This window comes from Canis lupus, chromosome 2 (genome assembly GCF_048164855.1).
Source record: "Canis lupus baileyi chromosome 2, mCanLup2.hap1, whole genome shotgun sequence".
NCBI classification, from domain to species: Eukaryota; Metazoa; Chordata; class Mammalia; order Carnivora; family Canidae; genus Canis; species Canis lupus.
Genome location: NC_132839.1, coordinates 58,909,361 through 58,933,868, shown reverse-complemented (window position 1 = coordinate 58,933,868; position 24,508 = coordinate 58,909,361). Strand labels below are relative to the sequence as shown.

General features: G+C 51.9%; 1 protein-coding gene across 2 annotated transcripts; it reads right to left on the bottom strand.

Moving 5' to 3' along the window:
• Positions 1-1,708: 1,708 nt before the first annotated feature.
• On the bottom strand, positions 1,709-13,621 carry BCL2A1 (BCL2 related protein A1). Of its 2 annotated transcripts, XR_012019055.1 has the most exons (4): positions 13,506-13,621; positions 11,064-11,657; positions 2,922-3,003; positions 1,709-1,996 (listed from the first exon to the last, which is right to left on the bottom strand). XR_012019055.1 is itself a non-coding variant. In XM_072802035.1 (2 exons), the coding sequence occupies exons 1-2, from the start codon at positions 11,478-11,480 to the stop codon at positions 1,889-1,891; spliced, it is 525 nt and encodes a 174-aa protein (XP_072658136.1). In that variant the 5' UTR covers positions 11,481-11,657; the 3' UTR covers positions 1,709-1,888. The 2 variants fall into 2 exon arrangements, 1 of the variants encoding a protein (XP_072658136.1); XM_072802035.1 differs by lacking the exons at positions 2,922-3,003; positions 13,506-13,621.
• Positions 13,622-24,508: the final 10,887 nt, after the last annotated feature.

Here is a 24,508-nt window from a genome sequence, read left to right as displayed (position 1 = left end):
CGAAGTAGGGCTCCGTGCTCAGCTGGGAGCTGCTGTAGACTCTCTCTCCCTCCCCATCTCTCTGCCCCCGCCTCACTCACACTCTCTAGCTCTCTCTTAAAAAAAAAAAAAAAAAAAGCCAAGGTTTGTGGTTTCTTATGCAAACGTATTCCAGGTAGCAGCACCCATACATGCACTTCCTGTTCTGTCCATTCATGACTCTTTGTGCTGGACACTTAGTTCTGATCTGTGGGAACAGGAAGCAGGACATCACACTTTAGCAGGGAAGCACTGAGCTAGAACAATGGGGTAGGAGTGTCCCCTGTTTCAGACTCAAGCCCCCGGTGCCCCAGGTGGTCGGCTCTCAGACATGATTTGATAAATCAGCCAAAGTTACTTCTGCAAAAGACGTTTCCCTACCGACTTGCCCCCGAGTCCTAATCCACACTGTCAAGAATCACGGGGGACATTTAACTACGGAGGCCACACGTGGTCACCGAAGGGAGGTGGGCATTAGGAGCACACTTGTCCTGGTGGAATAAAATACAATAAGATACAGAACCCGTTGGTTGTCTGGTTGTCCGAGGTCTGCTCTGTGAGGAGCACTAGAAGGCCACAGGGCGCATGCATGGGAGATCTGTGCTGCGTAGACACTGCCTCAGGAAGACTGATTCCTGAAGAGGTTTCTTCAGAGCAACTTTTTAAAAAAAGAATCACAGAGGAAGTGAAGCTTGAATCAGCTGAAATCCCCTGTGAGAATGCAGAGTCTGAGAGCAAGGGGCTCAGTTTCTTTAGATCAACTACTTCCTCAGGAAGGTGACACAAGCCTCAGGGGGCAGAGACCGTGTCTCCAGGGTGGGGAAGTATGGGAAGGTCTGGAAAAGAGTATGTATGGTGTTAACTCCTGTCTTGCAGTTAATTCTACTGATCTGAAATTGGAACTCAGGATGTAACAGAAGACACAATTTTCTATTTATGAACTATTAAAAAAATTTATTTAGGGGTGCCTGGGTGGCTCAGTGGTTGAGCGTCTACCTTTGGCTCAGGGCGTGATCCTGGGGTCCTGGGATCCAGTCCTGCATCCGGCTCCCCACATGGAGCCTGCTTCTCCCTCTGCCTGTGTCTCTGCTTCTCTCTGTGTGTCTCTCATGAATAAGTAAATAAAATCTCTTTTAAAAATGTATTTATTTGAGATCAGGGGGAGGGAGAGAGGGCAAGAGAATCCTCAAGCTGACTCCTCACTGAGCACAGAGCCCGACCCAGGTCTCAATCCCATCACCCCGATATCATGAGCTGAAACCAAGAGCGAGATACACAACCAAGGGAGCCACCCAGGAGCCCCCTAATTTATGAACTTTTTAAAGGGGAAAGTTTAACTATGGCTCAATGCTGAGTCACTGGCATATGTGTCTTTGTTCTGACTACCCCATAGTATCCCTGGGTGTCTGTCGCTGTCCTTTTGTCAACTCCCCACAGTGGGCCGGGGAGCGGGGTTCGTGGGGCGGGCATCAGTAGAAACCCCTAACCTTCCAGGGTCATGGGGGCCACGGGAGTCAGGACCTCACTCCCATGCCGTGTCCTTGAGTGACATGGAAACGGACTTCTGGGGGATGGGCGCACCCTCAGGAAGCTCAGCCACAGGGCAGAGAAGGCGTCCTTCCACTTCCACACCTGTCCCCCGTCTGAGCTGCACCCTTTCGCTCAGCTCCCAGGAAGCACACAAATTACATACAGAGACAAATATGATTTATTTGTTTAAACAGGGAAAAAAAATCCCATGACACTGACTATGGAGTTACAGCAGCACGGTCACTTGTTTGGAAATAGAAATAAGTGCTGGCAACACTTTTTGCAAAACAGTCAAGAGAAGTTGGCAGGTTTCACAATCAGGAGAGTCCCTCTGGGCCAGTCAGTAGTATTGCTTTAGGTGTGACCACATTTCACACACTGTTCCCAGAACTTCCAGAAAAGTCAGCCATCCAGACTTGGGTTCGAACTTCTTCACAAAGCCGTTTTCCTGTTAGAGAACAAATTTCACATTTTAAAAATCAGGGGAGACAGTTTTGTGGGACAAAAAGCAAACAGTCCCACCCCACTGCTGCTGGCAGTTGGTCCCATCTGTGCCTGCACTGGTCTCCGCCCATCCGACTGTCCGTCCATCCATCCACACCATGGCTGCGGGGCAGCACCGTCCCACAGAAACACAGTGTAAGCCACAGATGGACCATTAGGTTTCCAGTAGCCACATTCTTGAAAAGTAAGGGGAAATAGGTAAAATTAATTTTAAAAATATATTTATCTAAAATATTATGATTTCAATATATAATCAACATGAAAATTATTGCGATATTTTACCTCTTCTGTACCCAATCCTTGCAATCCAAGGTATGTGCTGCACTGACTGGCCCAACTGAAATCAGACTCGCCACATTTCAAGTGCTGAGCAGGTGCCGGTGCCCACCAACTACTGTGCTGGACATCACAGCTCTAGAGGACAGAAACCTCCTTTTCTGGCTCTTTTTCAATTGTCTGGCATTGAAATACTCATTGATGTTTGTAAACAGAATCATGCAGGGTCGTGAGGCTCATGATAAAGCTAAATTAAACAGTGCCTCTGAGCCTATGAGGAGGTGGTTGTTTCTACTATGATTCATTCTCTTTTTGGTCATTGTTTTAAAACAATAGAGTGTGAACTGTACACTGTAATTTATGACTATAATCATAGAGCATCCTTACTGCAGAGTACCTCTGAGATCCCCCAGCCTAATGGTGATATAGGCCCATTATGCCAAGGCCCCGGAGAGAGCCAGTGGCCTCTTACCTAGCTTTTTAGCACCTGGGCCTGGAAGGGGATGCAAACACTGTTCTTTCCATTCCATGAGCTTCCAAACAACCACCCAAAGGATTAGGACATTGTTAGAATAATTTTTGTAAATGTTCACCTAGTAAATGTTTGATCTGCCTCCAGCAGGCTCCAGATTCTGAGGTGACAATGCCTTCAAGCAGGTCCTAGTGCAGGTGGCTCTAAAAAGTAAACCAAGCACATCTCTGGATAGCTAGAAGAGACTTGTGGCCCAGCGCCCTGCCAGCACCTGCCTGAGCATGGCCAGGGCACACTGACACGAGTCAGGGGGATCGTCCATGTGAAGGGTTGCCCAGGAATGCCAGCTTCTGCCCACGTACGAGTCAGGTTGTAGTCATACTCTGAGACACATGATGTCATGGCCTAACAGAGGGAACAGTCTGCTCCCTCTCTGTCCTCCCTCCTCCCTCCAGACTTACATGCACATGTTTCTCATTCTAGGTATGTGTGTACCTAGCTGCTTCCCTTTCCAGGATTTCAGGAACCCCATAGTAATGAGGCACTGTCAGATGACTTCTTTTATTACAACAGTGATCACAGTCTATTACGATTGGGCAGTTAACATGTCATCTTCCATACATTCAGCTTCTCAACAAAGGGAAAAACTGACAAATTCAGCTATATGAAGATTAGAGCTTTTTTTTTAACTATATGAAGCTAAAATTAAAAGGCAAGAATTCACAGTAGCTAAAACATGAAAGCAATGCAAGCATCCATCCATTGATGAACAGATTACCCAAAAATGGCATATGCATACAGTGGAATACTGGTCAGCCTGAAAGGAAAGACACTCTGACACCTGCCACATTGTGGACAAGCCTCGAGGATGTGACGCTCATTGAACTAAGCCCATCACAAGAAGACAAATACTGCATAATCCCATTTATATTAAATATTCAGAATAGTCAGCATCATCAAGACAAGGTAGGATGGTGGTTTGTGTGATCTGGGGTGCAGGGGATGAGGAGCAAGTGTTTGGGGGCACAGAATCCTGGGGGTGGATGCTGGTGATAATGCACAATGGCACAACTGTATTGAACACTGCTCATGTGTGCACTTTCATGTGGCTGAGCTGTAGGGTTTATGTTATGTGCATTTTAACAGAATAATAGTATAAAAAGAACCAACTAGGAGAATATGTACATTTATATGAAATACTTCATTCAGATGTAAGAGAGTCATCATCAAGCCCTTAAGAGTTAAACAGACAGGGATGCCTGGGTGACTCAGTGGTTGAGCATCTGCCTTTGACTCAGGGCGTGATTCCAGGGTCTGGGATTGAGTCTCGCATCGGGCTTCCCACAGGGAGCCTGCTTCTCCCTCTGCCTGTGTCTCTACCTCTCTCTATGGGTCTCTCGTGAATAAATAAATAAAATCTTAAAAAAAAAAGAGTGGAACAGACAAAGGCTGTTGAAAAGAGAAATATAATCACAAACAAGTGTATAGGAAAAATTCAACATTACTAGCCGTTAAAGAAATCCATGTTTTAACACAATCTTAATGCTTTTTTAGACCTACTACATTGACCTTGTTATTTTGAGTCTATGGAGCCCCCCAGAGTATCCTGAATGGTCCTGCCCCATGCTGGTGGAGCTGCTAGGACATCATTCCATTGCTAAGGCCCTTTCAGGAAGCAGTAGATAGTCCAGTATGCGTGAGCAGCGCGACAATCCTCACACCTATGAACCAGTCCATCTCTTGTTAGAGATGGATCATGGGGCCAGTCTGGAAGTGTTATTTCTAAGAAGAAAGGCAACCCAAATGTCTAACGATTGGGAATCAGTCAAGTAATTAAGATGCATAAAGTTGGTGGGATATTCTGCAGACATTAGGAATGTTGACATGGGGCCTATGAGGCAGTGCTGAAAACATTTGTGATATCACATGAGAAACTCTTTGTGCACCTTCATCGTAATTACATATGATGTGTGCGCAGGGACACATTAAGGCAGGGGAGTGATTTTTCTACTTTCAAACATATATTTTCAATGATAACTATTTGTATCTTAAAACCATTACATGGGGGCACCTGAGTGGCTCAGTAGGTTGAGCATCTGACTCTTAGTTTGGGCTCAGGTCATGATCTCAGAGTCATGAGATAAAGCCACTCATCGGGCTCCCTACACTGAGTGTGGATCCTACTCAAGATTGTCTCTCTCGCACTTCCTCTGCCCCTTCCCACGCAGCTCATGCTCTCTCATTCTATCAAAGAAAAGAAATTATATGAGAAGAGATACAGAACTAAGGATTCAATATCCTGTCAGAAATGCAGTAATATGCAGGGAGTGCCCAGATCTGGTTCTTTCTGTGAATAGCTTTTATTAAATACGGTTACCTTGGCTTCAAGGAAGCCCGAAGCATACAATAATATCCTGCATCAATAACTCAAAGAAAATCAGACCCTCAGTATTGTTTAGATCTAGGGAAATACCGTGGTGCTATTCTCACACTTCTCTAGAGATTATTCACTCATTTATTCATTTGACAAATATTTATTGAGCATCGGCCACATGCAGGTAGTGTTGTAAGGACTGGAAACACACTGGTGAACTAAACATGCAGGACTCCTGGCCTCACTGGGCTTGTCACTGAGAAAGACAGAACAGACAAGTAGTCCTGAAGCGGTTGCCAAGACATCAAGCAGGGCACAGGGATAGAGTGGTGGTGGTGCCGTCAGAGACAGGATGGCTAAGGAAGAGTCCCCCAAGGAGGGCAGCTTTGGCACGCAACCCTGAGAGGCTCCACTGGGCCTATGCAAGCCTCTGGCTTTGGAAAGAGCAAGGCGAGGGGATGGGGTGGGGTGGTGGGAAGTGTACTTAGCTTATCCAGGGAGGATGCAGCTATGAGAGCACAGGAGGGACTCGTAGAAAATGAGATCCAATACGGACTTGAGTACAGCAGTCAGGACTTTGTATTTTATGCTTGCCCCCAGGGTTAAGGGGTGCTTAGCAGGGTTCTGACCAGACCAGGACATGGTGGGATCCACGCTGCTCACTGGCTGCTGCGTGGGGAGCAGCCCATGGCAGGGTAAGGATGGAAGCAGAGAAACGGGACAGGCTACAGACCCATGGGGGGAGACGGGGCCTAGATGTCCTGGGGATATGGTTTCAAAGGTGCCACCAACAGGACTTGCTGATGAACCTGACATCGGGTGTGGGAGCGAGGAGTTTAGGGTGACCCAAGGTCAGAGAGTATTCTGGAAAGACCCACGGGGAGGCTTGAGCTCTGTCTCACCTCACTTTGCATGAAATGATCATAAATCTCAAGCTAAAATTCAAGAGAAGTATAGGAAGAATCTGGCCCCCAAATCTAATCCAAGGCTGTGAGAGACTCCTAGAAATTCCATCACCTCACGACTATCTCTTTACGCCCATAGAAAATGCCTCTGCCAACAGGACACTGGGTCTCCAGCATCTTTTTGTGTGGCTCCAACACACCAGGGGTCATCAAACACCAATACCAGCCAAAACGACCTAACTCTCATTTGGAAAGCACCCGCGCTGCCCATACATCCCTGCTTTCAAAGGGGCTTTCTTTTGGCATTTGGGTAGTTTTCAGAATTACGCATTTAAACCTCTTGAAATTTCCCTTATAACCTTCATAGTCGCATCATATTTGACATTTTACTAAGACAAAGACAGAAATATCTTTCATCTTTTAACTTCCCTGCTAAGGCTGGCGTTCTTGTCTTCCTTATATGCTACATATATAATCTATGCGACATTATATTCATTATAGAAGGTTCTGAGTCTTGGGTTGCTTCATGACTCCCTCAGGATCACAACTCTGGTGATTAGCAAAACCAAAATTTAAGTCTCAATTTCGATGTTTTCATGCAGTCGTTCCATTGGCCAGTATTTGTGGGCTGCCCTCTGTGTAAAAGGCCTCTGCCAAGCATGGGGAGGACGATGGAGCACTGAGCAGACGTGATTCATCCCGGTCTTGGGCTGTGCCAAGTGCTGCTCCACCAGCACAGGCCCAGGAGAGTGCTTTGTGGGAGCAGACAAGAGCAAGAGCCACCCCGCTCCACAGGACAGGGAGGTGGGGGTGAGGCCACAGGCTCCTCTCTGATAAGAGCTCCTCTCAGGTAGGGAGCTCGTCCACTCTCAGCACTTCCCAGGGGCAGAGGGGCCAGAGGAGTGAACAGTGCATGTGAAGGAGGAAGCGGAGATGAGAAACAGCCAACAGAAGGAGAGAAGGGAGGTAAGGACGGAGGGAGAGGGTATGGGGCAGAGGAGGGGGGAGAGAGGAGGGGGTAAAGGGAAGGGAAGAGAGAGGGGGGTATGGGGGAGGGTGGGGTTATGGAGTGTAGGGAAGGGGGAGGGGGGTAGAGAGAGAGAGAAGGAGGGAGGAAGGGGGTACAGGGGAGTAAGGAGGAAGGGGGGAATAAGGGAGAGGGAGGGGAAGGGAGGGTAGAGAGGGAAGGAAGAGAGAGGGAGGGAGGAGGGGGGAGGGGGAGGGGGAAAGGGCAGAGGGAGGGGACCAGAAGGGAGGGAAAGAAAGGAACTCAAACTGATCAGCGTGAGAAAGAGCATGAGTGGTGCACTGGTCTTTCTTCCCAGCAGGGCCTCTGGTTTCGGTGGTGACAACCACATAATTGTTGGGTGTATAACTTAGGAAGACTAGGTGTGGTGAACCAGGAAGTCAGCAGTACAACTGCTACGAAAAACCGTAATCCTAAATTTGTGTTGCATACATCTGGGAAGCTGTTCTAGGTGCTTTACCTACAGTGGTGACTGATTCACCCTTAGACAGGTCCTGGGTGCAGGTGGCCCCATTCCCCCCAATTTACAGACGAGGCATTGAGGCTCAGAGAAGTTGGCTAACCCATCAGGACCCCCGCACCAGGAGCCGGCAGCCAGCATCCCGCTCAGATCCCTCTGATTCTCAGCCGGTACTTGTGATATCTGTGCTGCCTCATTCTCCGCCTTCTTGACCCAAGAGTTCTCATGCTTGAAACTGAATTAAACTGTGGATATTCTTCAGTCGGTGCTAAATGCTCTTCTCACCTTTCATTATACACAAGCATTTCAAAATTTGGAGCCAGTGACCACAAATCTGGGTGACAGCAGACAAGACAGTGGACCCTGTGCTTCTGGATCTGTCATCTTTGACCGGTTTTCACCGATCTGTATGTTTAGACTCCAAGAGAGCAGGTGTGTGATTGTGGCCCGTGCCCTGAGATGAACCCTTCATGTGTTAAGTTCACGCACCTGAGCAGATGTGTCAGCATCTCTGGGAAGATGGATTCATGTGGCCGTGATAGCGTGTGCTGACTCAGATCACTACGTTTCGGGTCAAGACTGCCTCCGCCACATCCCACATCTAAGCATAGGTGTGAAAGGTGCTCCAAGTCCACCCAAACTGGGGGACCCTGTGAAGACTGAGCGTGCACACGGGCACACGTGTGTGTCTACTGAAGACGGCTCCATCCTGCCACACTCACACTCACACCTGGGCTACCCCCAAAAGGCAGGTCCACTTCTAGAAATTCTCAGAGATCATCCCACACCCCCACTGAAGATGAGGTCCATGACCTCACAGAATATATCATTGAGGTGTTACATTTTTAAGTCACATTTATCACTGTGTATGTGTTCCAGGTGCCACGTGAGGCACTGGGCACAGTAATCTGCAGGCTCACATGGGGGCCCCTGCCCTAGACGAGTGTCTTCTTCAGTGGAACCTCCACCCACCGCTAGTAGAACTTCCCACAGCCAACCAGATGGGAGCGGGACCCACCACCCTCAGGCTTCACCCAGCCCCAGGTATATCAGGTCAGGAGAACACAAGAAGGGGTGATGCAAGGGACGTCACATAAAATGCAACTGCATCAAGTTTTAGAACATTTACAATAACCAGGGGCACCGGGGTGGCTCAGTGGGAGGAGCCTGCGACTCTTGACCTCAGTTCAGGGTCATGAGTTCAAGCCCCAAGTTAGGTATGGAGTTTACTTAAAAATAAAATCTTTGGGACACCTGGGTGGCTTGGTAGTTGAGCATCTGCCTTTGGCTCAGGGCATGATCCCGGGTCCTGGGATCCAGTCCCATATCAGGCTCCCTGCATGGAGGTTGCTTTTCCCTCTGTGTCTCTGCCTCTCTATCTATGTCTCTCATGAATAAATAAGTAAAATCTTTAAAAATAAAATCTTCAAAAAATAAAAATAAAACATTTATAATAACTGAAGACAGCTATAGTTTTAAACGACAACATATTAGAATTGTCTGCCACATATATAAAAATAATACATAAAAATATTTTTTTCATATATAAAAAGATTTGAAAATAAAAACATACAAGAAAGAATTGCTATAAATCGATGAGGAAAAGACAAAAAGTAGGAAAATGGGCAAAGAATGTAGCAAACAACTCCCTGAGTAAGAGTTAGGTGTGGTCAGTGAGCGTCTGGAAAGGATCTCAGTCTCGCTGGCGACCAAGGGAGCAGGCACTGAAGTGAGAGAACAACTTTGATGTATTTTCCTAACGCAGGGCAGGTCAGCGGGCATTCAGGCCTCTCTGGAAGGCGATGACCCACGAAAGGGGTGCATGAATGGGGGTGCTTGGTGAGGTACTGTCTGTGGTGGCAAACTGAACATAATAGAGCTTTCCACCTGCCAGAGATGGCCAGACCCTCAACAGCACATACACAGGACTCTTTTTTTTATCTAGGACTCTTTAAAATAATTATTTTATCTTTAATAATTATTTTTAAATAATATTTTTTAAATAATTTTTTTTATTTTATTTATGATAGTCACAGAGAGAGAGAGAGAGAGATTGGCAGAGACACAGGCAGAGGGAGAAGCAGGCTCCATGCACCGGGAGCCCGACGTGGGATTTGATCCAGGGTCTCCCGGATCGCGCCCTGGGCCAAAGGCAGGCGCCAAACCGCTGCGCCACCCAGGGATCCCTAAATAACATTTTAAAAATAAAAAATAAAATCATATTTTAAAGACCCTCGGATAAAAAAAAAAGCAACAGAATAAGTACCGTGTACTATTTATATACATAAAAAAATTCTACAAAAAAAATACTATGTTTATTTTCTTTTTCTTTTTTCTTCTCTTTTTAAGAGAGGGACAGCTGGGTGGCTCAGCGGTTGAGCATCTGCCTTCAGCCCAGAGCATGATTCCAGAGTCCTGGGATCGAGTCCCACATTGGAGTCCCTGCAAGGAGCCTGCTTCTCCCTCTGCCTGTGTCTCTGCCTCCCTCTCTGTGTGTGTCTCTCATGAATAAATAAATAAAATCTTTAAAAGAAAAATAAGAGAGGGAAAGAGAAAGAGAAAGAGAGACGGGGGGGAGGGGCAGAGGAAGAGGGAGAGAATCCGGACGTGGGGCTCCATCCCACAACCCTGAGATCACAGCCTGAGCCGAAATCAAGAGTCAGCTGCTTCACCCACTGAGCCACCCAGGTGCCCCAAAAAAGAACTTTGTGTATTTTCTCTGGATGTAACCAAGAGGCAAGATTTGCATGCAACATAACTTATAACAGTGGGGAACCCCTCTCTACGAGGAGGAGAGGGCTAGATTTGGGGGATGGAAAGAGGATCCATGAGACACGAGTGCTGAAAAAGTCAGTGTTAAGTATTTCAGGTTTAAAGACAGGTGCTACTATCCAGCTACGAAAAGCCTCTTATCAGTGACTTTTGACACTGCCCTCTCTGCCTCCCAGTCTGGGCTTTTGGAGGCTTTGATAATAAAGTGAATTGTTGTTTGAAAACTCTCAAATAAAGATTCTTGCTAGAGGTACAGCATGTGATATATATTTTTTTTTTTATCAGTAGGCTTTAACAGCCAGAATCTGTTCTATTAGAAAGCTACGGGAAAAAATCAATTTGTAAATGATGAACTTGCAAAAATATACCTGTGTTTTGCAACATAACAGCTACCCAGTACAACAGCATCTCACAGCAGCTCTCATAATGCTGCGTGGTCCTGACAGCCTGGCCAGAACTGCGCCCCCAGAAGACCTCGCTGCAGATGCGGACTGCTCACGTGGGGCTCCCCAGGTCCTACCCCCGTAGCTCACACACCAGGAATAAAAACTGCAAGCTCCTGTTACCTTCCAATTATAGAGTCCCAAGTTCCTTCTCATTTTGAAAATGTGAAACTTTTAAAATAAGCCACCCAAAGAAAATGGTAGATTTTTAAAAACTAGGGAGAAGCCTTCAATGCCCACGTCACAGGTAAGGATGGCGAAGAAGGTGCCCATCGTACGTACCCAGCCTCCGTTTTGTCTTATCCAGTCTCTCATGTTTCTCGTGATGAACTCTGCCACGAAGTAGGAAACCTTCTCGGCATCCACATCCGAGGAAATTCGCTGCTCGAGGAGTTTCTTGGTGAGAATTCCTTCAAAGGCAAAAACGGTCACGATCCTTCCCCAGTTAATGACGCCGTCTTCAAATTCCTTCTCCATCACCTGATTGAATATGGTTCTGGCCGTGTCGACGGACACCACGTCAAAACTGTCCAAGCACGGCTTCAGGTTCTTTTCCACCTGCCCCTGGACGGAGAAGGCCACGTCCTGGAGCACCCTGGACGCTCTGCTGGGGGCCGGGCCGGGCTGCGGGATCTGCAGGACGTGCCTCACGTAGTCCTGGGCCAGCGCCAGCGTGTAGCCAAACTCGCAGTCCGTCATCCTTGGCCCGCCCGCCCGCCGGGATGGGAGCCTGGTCCCCCGTGAGCTGCCTGAGGCCCTGTGAGGCCGGGGCTGGCGGGGCTCGGGATGTGACTCAGGGCGGCACGTGGAAGCTGGTGGAATTTCTGTGTGCACCACTGGGCCGGCTCCTTCCTCCTCGTCACTCTCGGGCGTGGGCTGTGTGCGAAAGAGAAAGTTGAAAACGTGTAAGAGGAAACCGGTTCAATGAGAGGCTACTTCCTTAAAGTGTTGGTGATTCATTCAGGGACTTAAGGTCTGAAGCCAGGGCGGAGAGAAACCAGGGCCCCTCGCCCCCGTCCACACCCGGGGAGGTGAGGAGGCAGCAAGGCAGCCTTTGTGCAAACTGGCAGGTCCCCAAGATGCCGCGTGGAGAATTGCCATCCAACCTGCAGTCCTGCCCTGAAGACCTGGAAGCAGGTTCTCAAACCCTCACACATCAGCGTTCGCAGCAGGTCTCTGGCTGCCCAAGTCACAAACGGTCCCTCTGCCACAGAGGGCACGAGGCACAGCCCCAGGCCTCTACGGACAGGGGCCCCAGGCCTGGAGGCCAGGGTAGAGGCCAGAGTGGTCCCACATGCTGCCGCTCCTCCTGGGTGGGGAGGTGAACCCACACTCCCAGAGCCCATTGCAGCCGGTGACGGGGAGAGGGGTTGGGAGAGCCTGTGGCTGTGCCGGGGACATGGTTTGACAGGGCTCCACTGAGTTGTGCATGTCGAAATGGCCACCTTTAAGTCTGGAAGGTCACTGCAGAGAAGTGTCAGAGGCGGCCACCTGGGGAAGATCTGAACCTGAGCATCTGCAGGGAAGCATCTAGCCACTGTGTCCTTGAGCTGGGGGGGGGGGGGGGGGGGGGGGCGGGAACAGTGCAGCCTCCAGCCTCCATATCCCACAGACTCCAGAACATCTGACATGCAGAAAACAAGCCCCTTGTTCATGGTCTTGAGTCTGTCCCACGACTGAATCAGACACAGTGGCCCTGGGAAGGGCCCTAGACTCACGCTCAGGTCCCCTCAGCCCCCACTTGTTGAGTGCCCCACATGTGTGAGGAGACCATGAAGACAGCTCAGGGCCTGAGGGAGGGTGAGTGGGTGCCTGGAACAGGTCTGGGGCTGCCTCTACTCCAGGCCTCGTGAGTGGCCACCTCCCTGGTCAGGGTGTCACTTGGTGAGCACAGTGTGATGTAAGGACAAGTCTTTGTTCAAGCCTGAGCCACTGCCAGACATGGACACAGTGCAGGACTGGCAGCAGAGAGGAGCATTGGGAAAGGGTGGGTAAATGACAGGGGTGCAGGGAGGCCCAGGTCCCTAGCCATGGCCACGGCCACTCTGCAGAGCCAGCCTTGCCAGCAGGAGAGAGCTGGACACTCTCCAGCCACATATGGAGTGATGGTGATGTCACATCCAGTGTCCAGAACGACCACAGAACAATCACTCATGTACCAGGTATGTGTCTAAACCCACAAGCCAGGACTAACAGGCAGGGGAGGGTCCCAGGGCTTGAGGTGGCCGTGAAGGCACACTTGTCAGGCCTCCTGCTTCAGGAATGCAGTCAAAGAGGCCCCATGGCTGCACCCCAAATCCCCCCACCGCCAGCGAGGCCACACTCTCACAAGCCACCCCCTGTCCACGACTGAGCAAGGCAGGGACTGCACAGACACCAGCCCATGGGTCAGCCTCCTCTGGAGCACAACTTGGTTTCAGTGACTTGCCAGCAGCACTGGGGACACTTTCTGATGCTGGACTATGGGTTAAGGCGCTTCCCTCAGCCTCCCCTCCGCTGCTCACTGGGGTCCTCAGAGCTCTCAGCCTCGCCCCCTGCCTCACCCGGCTGGGGCTCTGGCATTTCCCCAGTGGGTCTCTGGAACACCCAACCCCCTGGTCCTGGAGTCCTGAACTGATGGGGTCTGAACAGAACCAAGAAGCCTGCAGACATGCACTAGAGCCTTTTCTCCATGACGTCCCTGGGGACAGTCCTCCCGTGCCCACCCGTGCTATGTCCACTCACCCACAGGAACATGAAGCCAACAGCAGGCAGCCTTCTCTCCCCAGAACATCGTTGGGCATCATAAGAACCACCAAAGAGATGGGACATTTTATTTCTCCCCAGCAGTGATGCACATTCCTGCACAAGCAGTATAAGCACATGGTCTCAGAGCTGCAGGCTTTCCGGGGTCAGGTTCACACTTTCTCTTTCGCTCTGCTCAAGCCTGCAGCTGGGAAGGCAGCTCAATGATCTGTTGAGTAAAGGAGATGCACTTCTCTCACAACTTGGGCCAACCCCACTTAGGGCTCTATCGTCCTGACCTTCTGGATTCACAAAGGTGTTGCCGTAAAAACTCTAAAATAGTGTAGCTGCTAATTTACTTCATTTAAGAGTATCCAAAGAATCATTTCTCAAGAATAGCTGGCAGAGAGAAAGATAAAGTCTTTACCAAAAAGAATGATTTCCTTTTTATGGAAAGTGCAGTGACTGAAGGGGGATGTGGGACGGGAATACGCAGCTACCCACGGCCTGGCTGTGAACACAAAGGAAGGTGTCCTGTCTTGTGCCACCACAGCCCGGGTCTACATTCACCAGAGGCCAGTGTCAGCACATTTTCCTATCTCCTGAGCTCTGTCCACAGGGGGAATTCTGAAAGAAATTAGGTCTCTACTCCCAGCACACACTGAGGGTGTCATCCAGAATGGGGGTGGGGGATAGAGTCTGGAAACCATACATGGACTGTCAGGTGCTCGGGATAGAAATGTCTGCCCCTGGAGAATATTCCATCCAGGAGAAGCCAAGCCATGTTAGAGGCAGCCGAGGAGCTGGAGGGGGAATAATTAGAGGTGGTCTCTGCAGCACCCCTCCCAGTATGGGGGGTCCCTCCTAGAGCCTGTCCTGAGGCCACAGAGGCAGGTGTGTGGACACATCACAATGCCAAGGTTCTGGAAATGCACCTGTATCATGCTCATCTACTGTGGGCCTCGGGGCAGATGGATGGTAGGAAATGACAGATGATTCCTTAAATCTGTCCACACTGAGCCAACACCCGGGGCCTGACCCAGGTTTTCTCTATACACATCTGTCCAGAAGCTTCTACTGAAGAAGTGTGGAGTCTGGGTAGGGCTGAGGGAAGAACACATGTTTGAGAATAATGACCAGGGGAGAGTGAGTCATCTGAATAATGACCCGCCCCTTCCACCTGTAAAGTGCATTAGGCTGCATTATGTGGAGACATGTCTATATTTTAGTCTTCTGCCGATTTAAAATCAAATTATCCTTTTTTATTGCTGAGTTGTAAGAGTTTTTTATATATCCTGGATTCAATTCCAGATAAATATCTAATGAAGACATGATTTGTTAATATTCCTCCCATTCTATAGCTTGTTTTTTCATTCTCTTGATGGTGCCCTTTAATGTACTAATGTCTTTAATTTTGATGAAGTCCAACTTACTGTGCGTGGACAACCTCACACCTACTCCTTGTGTTTACATGAGTCATCACGTGTATCCACATACATTCCACTTATCTACTGCTTTGCACCAAAGCAGCCCCCAGATCTTGGTGGGCTGAACGACATACTCGCCCATATATGTGGAATGTGGGCAGGGCTCGGGAGCGGGCACCGGTCTCTGCTCCATGATGCCTGGGCTGCAGTCTCAGGACCATTTTCTGTGGGGTCCCCAGCTCAGTTCATACTTCTCACGTGGTGGCTCCAGGTCCCAAGAGCAAGTGTCCCAGCGACAAAGGCAGGATATGAATGGCCCTTCCTAACCATTGTGAGCTCTGAGGGCACCATTTCTATCATCCCGTGCTGGTAGAGGTAGCCACAAGCCCATAGCAGTTCAAGAAGAAGAAGCACAGACTACTTTTACTGATGAGAAGGGTGTCAAAGAACCTGTAGCCATATCGTAAGGCTGCCACAGTGGACCACGCATGTGCAAGCTCACACGCACACTCGTACGATGTAGTCGGTGGGGTCCTCAGAGCACCTGCGGACTGGTATGGCGGAGATGAGCCTGGGAGCCAATCTGCCCACCTGTGTGCCCAGCAGGTGATGGCGGGGCTGAGAATGCCCTGGGTCAGAACCCCCCCGCCCCCCCACCCCGAGACAGGATCACCTGGAGAGGATGTCCTCTCTCCTCCCTCCTGACTGTGGGGACCACCGTGTGTCCTTCCTCCCTCTCCTGCACCGGCAGAGTGCAACAAGGAGTGGAGAGAAGAAACCTGAGTCTACCTAACTGTGAGTGGCCCGGCGAATCCCAGCTCCGGGACAAGGGTCCCAGATGTGTGACCTCAGGGAAAAGCTGCTGAGGTCAACTTCTGTTTTCTCCAAAGAAAGAACTTGGGAAGGAAGCTGCTGGAATTTTTGCTGCTTCAGAGGAGGAGGCTCAGGGGAACCCCCAGCCTTGGCTTCCCCCTTCCCACAGCCATGGCCAGGGCAGATTGTCTGCGGAGGGGAGTGGCTTTGAACAGTGACTCCAGCAGGACACAACGGTGAGTGGGATGTGCACAAGAGGACAGATCCTGCGTGTCCCACTGTCATCCCCTCGGTCCACAGGGGCCTTGCCTCAACAATCAGGAGAGAATGTAGGCAAGTCTGCTCCTCGTCAGGAGAAGCCGGCGTCCAGTGTGATGAGGCTCCTGGTGGGAGTTTGGTTTCCATCTGAGGAAGCTAATTTCCAGGAAATCCTATGAGCAAAACAAGGAGGTGGCATTTCCCCCAAGTCTCCTGCTGTACTTGGCAGTGAGGCCTAAGGGGGTGCTGAAGAAGCGAGGGTAGGAGGGGGTGTGGCCACATGTGGCGAGTAGGGTTGGATTTGTAACTAAGGTGGCCTGGGGGAGGTGCGGGGTGGAGGAGGAATGAGAGCAGGGAGCACCAAGGGGAGGTCAGAAGTATGAGTGGTCCCACAGAAGACAGGAGACCTGAGGACAAACCTGGAAGACTGTGCTAGTTTGTCATTTATACATGTGTGCGGAGGTGTGCACTCCAACCAGCCCCTCCCGACCATCTCTCTATCTTACCTTATCCAGATACCCTGGATATCTTACCTGGATCCCATTCTGCTCCCCAGCTCAGGGTCCACCAAGGGCTTCCTGTGGCCTAAGATGAGGAGCCCAACTTCCTAAAAGGACCTCATGCTCTGGCTTGACCTCCTTGGTCAACCCAACTCCACTGCACTCCAGCCCTGGCCTTGACCCTGGGGAGAGGTCCCGACTCCGTGCCTGTGTCTCCACATCCCCATCTTCAGGGCCCTATGCTCCAGCCAGGAAACATCCCTGAGCTTGTGCCCCCCCCCCGCCCCCACCCAGCATCTAAGCCGTGCACAGGTCTGCTGGCACGTCTCCTGCAGCAGCTCCCATGCCCTGTGCACCTGAGCCAGGCTCTCCCAGGAGAAGGGCGGCCCGCTCACCTGGATTCCCCCAGAGACCCCGTGTAGTGCCTGGCGCATGTGGACACACCACAGATGCTGCCCGGGTGCCAGTCCTACCTCTGCCAGCACCGCCGAGTGCCTGACAAACAGCCAACCTCACAATCAGGCAGCTATCGTGGCTGAAGCTACATTCATTCTGCAAAGTTTTACTCAGCAAAACAAAAGTACGACGTTCACTTCTTTCTTCCCCAAATGTCAGGGGAAGTACAAGACACAAGCCCATTTGAATGGGCCCTTCCAGTGATCTTAGCAGGAGGCCTCGGACTTTCCCCTGCCCTAAACGGAATGGCAGATCTAGAACAGAAATGGAGGAACCAGAAGTGTGTTCGGTGACACGTGAAACGGGCCCCCTCTCCCCTCCCCCACCCCCGAGCGTGGTTCTCCGTGGAGAGTGAGGACTCAGGACACCCCGAGGAGCAAAGCACAACCGGCTGGCGGCTCCGCAGGGCTCACTGCACACCTGCCCCAGGTGGGCCCCGTGCTGTGTCCAGTGCCCAGTGCCGTTAGCATCGTCCTCGTGGTGGAACGGATCTCACGAACCACTGGGCACTCTGCTGCCGGATGCTAAGGGCCTCTGCACAGCACGACAGGGAGGAGGCCGGGAGGAGGCCGGCCTGGAGACTCAGGCTGGCTCCTGGGGACAAGGGAAACATCGCCGGCCCCACCCACAGCTGCTGAACACACCCACGCAGGGGTACAGAGATGCTTTCTGACGAAGACGAATGCAGACCCAAAGCCTCATGGAGGGAAGACTGGTCACAGCAGCTGGAGAGCAGAGACGGCCTGAAAAACAGGAGGGACCCTAGGGAGGTTTAAGTAGGGGTGTGATGAGGGCAGCACCGCACTCTGGGAAGGTGGGCTGGACAGGACTCCCCCACAGACCTGACATCAAGGACACAGGGGTAACAGAGACTCTGTACTGACGTTATGGAGACATAATTTCCAAAAATTAAAATCCATCTGCATCAGGTGCACTCTCAGTGCATTCAGACAAGTGTCCGAACGTTCCATCAACCTACAAAGCGTTTGGAGCAGAACATCTCTTGGTGCCCCCATCCACTCGGTCCTTCATGCCCTCCTGGCCACAGGCCACCACCCCTCTGCTGGATGTCACAATGGATTCGTTTTTCCTCCAATCTCATGAACGTGAAATCAGCCGTGCATGCTCTTCGGAGCCTCCCTTGGTTTGCTTAGCTTAGTGGTTTCGAGATGCACGCGTGCTGCTGAGTAGATGGGGTATTCGCTTTTGTTACCGAGCAACACGTCCACGCTTGGACGTCCCTCAACGTGTGTATCTGATCCCTCCCGACGGTTTTCAGCTGCCATGAATAAAGCTGCCATAAACTTTCACGTGCAGATTTCTTTAGTGAACCTGTGTTCACTTCTCCCAGGAACACCTCTAGGGCTAGGACTGAGGGGTCGAGTGCTAAGTGGTTCATTTTGGTTTGGGTTTTTTGTGAGGATAAGCGGTTTCATCAGAAACCACTACCATGTTTTCTGAAGCAATGGCGCTGCAGTCCAGGAGGCCCGGGCGCTCTCCCTCCTTGCCAGCATTTGGCGTGGTCCATCTTGTCAATGTCTCCATTCTGGCATCTTGTTGTGGCTTCACATGTGTCTTCTTTTTTTTTTTTAAGATTTTATTTATTTATGAGAGAGAGAGAGAGAGAGAGAGAGGCAGAGACACAGGCAGAGGAAGAAGCAGGCTCTATGCAGGGAGCCCGACGTCAGAATCAATCCTGGGACTCCAGGATCATGCCCTGGGCCAAAGGCAGATGCTCAACCGCTGAGCCACCCAGGTATCCCTCACGTGTGTTTTCATGACTGTTAACACCTTTTTGTGTGTTCCTTGGCCATCCGTGTATCTTCTTTCCATGAAGCATCTATTCTAAGCTTGTGCCCATTTCCTAAAAACTCAAATTGTCCTTTTTACCAAGTTTAACAGTTCTTTATGGGTTCTGGGTACTCCCTGCAGCATATTTAAGGGAATTTCAGGTGCAGGTGATACTGTCTGAGCTGGGTCACAGAGCGACTGGCAGGGCAGACTTGCAGGATCCAGGGGAGGTCAGGGCCCCATTGGTGGCTCAGAACCAGCGATGGGAGAGAGTAGAAGGGCACAGGTGCCACCATTCAAGAGCCTGTGAAGGTGAGGCCAGGACAAGAAGCCGTCCCAGCTGCCCCAGCAGACTCTTGCTGTGTAACAGACTCCCCCAAACCCAGTGTGCTGCTCTGATAATCAGAGCTGGTTAGGGCACATGGGGCGGCTGCTGAGCCAGTCCTGCCTCCACGTCAGGTCTGCAGTCAGCGGGGACGGCTCTCATTCTTGGGAGGCAGCAGCCTGGGTGACCCTCGTCCTGGAGGAGGCTGAAGCACAAGGGTGTGAGGCCAACACAGAAATGCGCTGCAAGCCCCTGCATGAGGCACATCTGTCAACACCCACCCGGGACAACGTGACTCTCACGGCCAGTCCTCTAGCAGGAGGGGAGTGCATACTTGCCAAATAATCCAAACTGTCCTGCCCGCTACCCAGGAAGTGCCCCTGAAAAAAGAAAAGTTGGATCTTTACTGACCCGGTGTTGTAGGAACACGTGTGCTTCCACCTGCCAGCACTTCCCCTTTCTGAGGAATCTTCCACCTGCAGCCCGGTCACATGGCTCCAACTAGAGGCACGCACCTGGTCTGCAGTGAACCTCCAGAGCCCTGAAAACCGTGGGCGGGGCTAGGGGTTGGCATCTGACCTTAACAGAGCCAACCAGGGCCTCCCTCAAGACACAGTGAGGATAACACGGCCTCACCAGCGTGGGGTCTGGAGATGGGGCCCCGGGTCCACAGGGGCTGTGTTGCTCTGGATGGGACATTGGTGGGAACGAAGGAAACCTGCATGCAGAGAGAGGGGGTCCTCGCTCTCCCCACGTCCTTGGGCCCACCCACCCCGTCCCGTGTGCAGGTGCCTGAGAAATCACAGAGGCTTTCCAATACGTTCTCCTCTTTGTCAAAGTTACAACTCGTCACTCCTGACTAGCGGGAACTCCGTTGCGGTGTCTCTCCATCGAGATGCCGTCAGGAGAACACAGGTATTGGCTTTACTGAGAATGTTCTTGAAAGAAGTCACGTTCTCTGAGAAAGAAACACTGTTTGCAGTAGAGCGAGGTGCTGGCCTGAGCAGGACACGCGGCCGGCAGCAGGTGTTTCTCTCCCCAGCATGGGGTGGTCATCTCCCGACCCCTGTTCTTCTGCACCTTCTGGGGGCAGAACCGCGCATAGTGTGAACAGGACTGTCTTGGCAGCTCCGCCTACAGCCTCGGTCCCCAATCGAACACAGAGTAAACAAGACATCATCATGAGCGCAGACCCCATTTCCTTTTCATGCCGGCTGCTGTGAATAGCACTGCCAGGAACACGGGTGTGCAAATATCTGTTCAAGTCCCCGCTTTCATTCTTCTGGATCCGCACCCATGAGTGGAGCTGCTAGATCACACCTATTCCATGTTGTGGCTACAAGGGATGACTTTCTGGAGAGCAGAGGAATGACAGGGGATAAAAATGATGCCAAGCCCCGTGATAATTCTACCTCCTAAAATAACTGAAGACGAGCTTGCATTGTGCTGACTCCCCCACCTGCACCCACATGCACACTCACTCCCATGCACACTCATAACTCCCTGGCACACACACTCATATGCTCTCAAACACATAGGCACCCATAGAGTGTGTTCACCCACCCTCGCTCACACACCCTTGCTCACACACCCTCATTCACTCACACTCACTCACACACCCTCACTCACCCACAGCTACGGTAAACCAGCTGGAAGCTGGAGCACGCACTCACAGTGACAGGAAGGACACCCCTGATGGGCACCCCTGACATGGCCCCGAGCCATCTCATGCTGCTGCTGGAGTTGGATCCTCTAGGACAGGGCCGCCCCGCAGGCCAACGCCCAACTGTCAGGAAGCTCTGGGGATGGAGGTGTTGACACTCTTGGGCTCTTGCAGCTCCCCGACTTTTGGTGACTTTCCTGTACGCTTGGCTGTAGGAGGGAAGACCCCCAGCTGGTCTGCTTGCCCCTCACACTGAGGATGAGGTTCTTGATGACCTCATGGCAGACCTTGCCCGACTCAGAAGATACTCACCTGTCCAGGCCAGGCTCTGCACATACCCCATTCACACTGAGGCTGGAGCGTGCGTCTTCCCCGCTGGCTGTGCTTGCATCCCAAGGTCCTTGGAAAGCCACACAGTTGGGACCAGGAGCACATGCAGATACGGTATTTTGCAGGATACATGAGCAGGGCTGGCTCAGCTGGCTCAGGCCCCAGAAGGAGTCCTCACTCGACTTGATACCTCTCATGCCCCTCAAGAGGCAACCTAGGCAGCAGTGGCAGCCAAGACTCATTCCCATCAAGCCTATAGGCCCTTCCTGCCCACAGGTTTCTGGAATGCTCTGCCTCTGTCATCTACACCGGGGAAGAGATCCCCATGTGCAGGGGATCTCCCTGCACTGGTCAGAGCCAGAGGTCTTCTCTGTGTTCACAGTGACCAGATCTTTAAAGGAGACCACATTTCCCCTGTCACAAAGCCACCATTTCTGTGGTTCTTCCTCCCCAGCCTAAGATTGCAGGTGATGCTCGGGGGCCAGGCTGTGGTGCATCCTGACTTCCAGCAGGGACATGGCACAGCCGAGAGAGAGACCCCAGATTGGGGAAGGCATTCGGAGACCCAGATGCTGGTCCCAGCTCTCTGCTGACTTAAACCCCTGGGCCTTTGGCTGATCAACACAATACCCGCTGTTCTCAAAGGTGGCTCAACATGCAGTGTCTCACAAACCAGAAAGCTCCGTGTCAATGCCAGTTGCTTCCCCATGTGCTAAGGACTTCTGGAACTTCCGAGTTCTGCTAACTGCCCGCAGCACCAGTGTCCAGACCCTGGGAGTCCTGCAGCCTGGTCTCTAGGCCAGGCTCAAATGCAGGCCTCCTGGGCCCATTATCCTACCTGGGCCTTGATCTTTCCACCTGTAATCTAAAAAAAAAAAAAAAAAAAAAAAAAAGGACCAGAACATTTCCACATTTTCTCCCAGCTCCCCAATTCTTTGATCCTTATCTTAGGTCTGTATAAGGGCTAGTTAGTCTCCTGAGACAAACAAGAGCTGCTTCTACCCCAGCAGAGGTGTGAGGCTGGGAGGGAGGTAGAGTAGCATGAGCCAACAGGTGCAGACGTGGGACGGGGTCAGGGGCACACCGAGCTCTCTCTTGTGTGTATTAAAAGTCTTCTGCAGTAAAAACGTCTTGTTAAGAGAAGCTCCGCTGAATGTGTGTTCACGACCTGGTTTCCAGTGCCCTCAAGTAGTAGCCGTTCTGATACAGGTGCCTTCCAAAGGAAACTCCCCTCCTCTGCCACCTGGAGCCCCCGCCTCTGCCTGGGCCGCAGACGGCTTCACCAGCATGAGACGAACTCAGGGAGGATGGGGGTTTCCAGAATCTTCTATTCCTACTTCTCATTTCTCAAGTCACTTGAATGATCACATACATAAAGAAAAATGTCAGGGACGGGGAAAAAGTCAAACTGTCACAGCATGAAGGAAGGAAAGCCCTGTCTCTGGAGCTAAGGCTCCGTGTTAGAACCATGGTCCTGATACAGAGGGGTCAGCAGTCAGACGTGCATCCCCCTGTTTCATTATGGGGACTGTGTCCTGTAGCACTTGGGACGTACCAAGGAAGCGCAGTGCTTGGGAGGCTGTGAGGCTGCAGTGATGCTCACCTGGGAGCTGCTTGCAATGCAGGGTCACCTGCCCAGGGGTTCCCTCAACCAGAGGGAACTTGGGGCCACCTGGACAGACAGAAACAGCCCCCCAGAGTGATACCTAAAGCTCTTCTCCCGGGAGTAGAGGGGCTGGCAGGATTATGGGGACTCAAACTCAGCCCTAAACAGAGAGGGATCATCCCAGCGGTGGCCCCTCCCTGCCCGCGTACCGCCCAGCAAGGGCAGCAAGTCTAGCCTGAGGGCACCTGCCCACACCAGTGCCCGTGTGTCTACCCTGAGGGGCCACACTGGTCTTGCATGGGAGCTCCAGGAGGGCCACCCTCCAACCTCACGACTGTAGGCAGGCTGCCCAGCCGTCTCCAGGCCTCCAGATGGCAGGGGAAGGCAGAGAGGCCTCTGGGGTCACTGGCAGCAAAAGTGCCAGTTCAGGTTTTATCATTTCCCCAATTGTGTGTTTAAAGCAACAATCGTCAAGCACTCATACCTGAATGATTCGGATTTTTAAAGGACCCAGGAAGAGAGCACCCCTCCCCTGAGTAGGACCGCAAGCCTGCAGCGAGCTGGGAGCCTCACAAGGAGCCAGGAGCTGAGCGCTGAGGGCAGACAACAATCAGACCGGTCCTGGCCCCAGGGAGGCCCCAGGCTGGAGTAAGTAGCCACACGGGCAGCGGACAGAGAGGCTGTCATAAAACAAAATAGAGAGCGGCAAGCATCCAGGAGGAATCTCGGTGGTAGAAGGATGTTTGCAAGGGCAGATGAACACTTACTGAACGTCTACTGTGTGCCAGGAACTGCGCTGCAAACCTCACCTCATCTGAAACTCCTAAAGGGTGTCAGGAACTCCACGTCACAGAGCCCGACACAGCCAAGTCAGGATTAAGATCCAGGACTGTCTCACCCCAAAACACACAGATGAGATGCTTAGCCATCTTTAAAATTCACATCTGGACACGCGCCAGTGCAAATACGTGTTAGCTGTGTTCACCGTGACACGTCAGTGGGGTATCAGTGTCACCGGGGCTCCCAGCTGCAGCCCGGAGGCCGTCACACCCAGGAAAACCCCAGGGCCTCTGCGGAGTGCCACCTCGCGCCCCCACATGGGATGACGGCAGAGGCAGGAAGTGGGCTGGGGTGGGGGCACAGGGGAGCCGTGGCCAGCACCACCCACAGAGAGGACAGGGTGCGGGCTAGGGTCCCTGCTGTGTGAGCACCAGAAGGAATCTGGGTCGGGGCCAGCCTCTCCCAAGGCACCTGTGGTCCGGCAGGGGAGCTGCGGCCCGGGATGGGGCACAGCAGGGAGGGGGCAGCCGTGACGCTGTGATGCTAAGGGCTGCGTGCTGACAGAGGAGACCATCAGGGGGTGGACACTCCAGCCTGCGCAGGACAGGCTGCCCAGCAGGGAGCCGGCGGGGAGCAGAACAGGGGCTGGGGGGCCTCAGGTAGAATCCAGCGGCCACAGGAGCCCAGGCAGAAAGAAGGCCGAGGCCAGATCATCAAAGGCCTCATGCCATGTGTCAGGAGGAGACCTTACTCTGCGAGAGGGGGCTTGATGCAAGGCAGTGCCGCAGTCACATCTGCATTTTAGAAAGAATGATCCAGGAACAGAAGAAAGTCTGAGTGGGACAAGGGCCCTGGGGTGATGGGCCCTAGGGTGTCAGAGACACATGCTCAGTGTGACCTCGGGCAGGACATGCCTCCTCCCCCGGGCCTCTGGACTGGCTCAGACTGACCCACAGACACTAAGGACTCTGACGGGGGAATGAGGCTCTATTTCTCCCCAACACCCCACTTCCTTCAGAGCACCTCTGCTTGCACCTGCCTCATGGGGTGGGTT

Excerpts from the sequence above, each read along its gene's own strand:
- BCL2A1 (XM_072802035.1), bottom strand. The coding sequence starts at position 11,480 with ATGACGGACTGCGAGTTTGGCTACACGCTGGCGCTGGCCCAGGACTAC. Across the intron at positions 1,997-11,063 it reads TAAGACAAAACGGAGGCTGG|GAAAACGGCTTTGTGAAGAA; the intron begins GTACGTACGATG and ends GTTCTCTAACAG.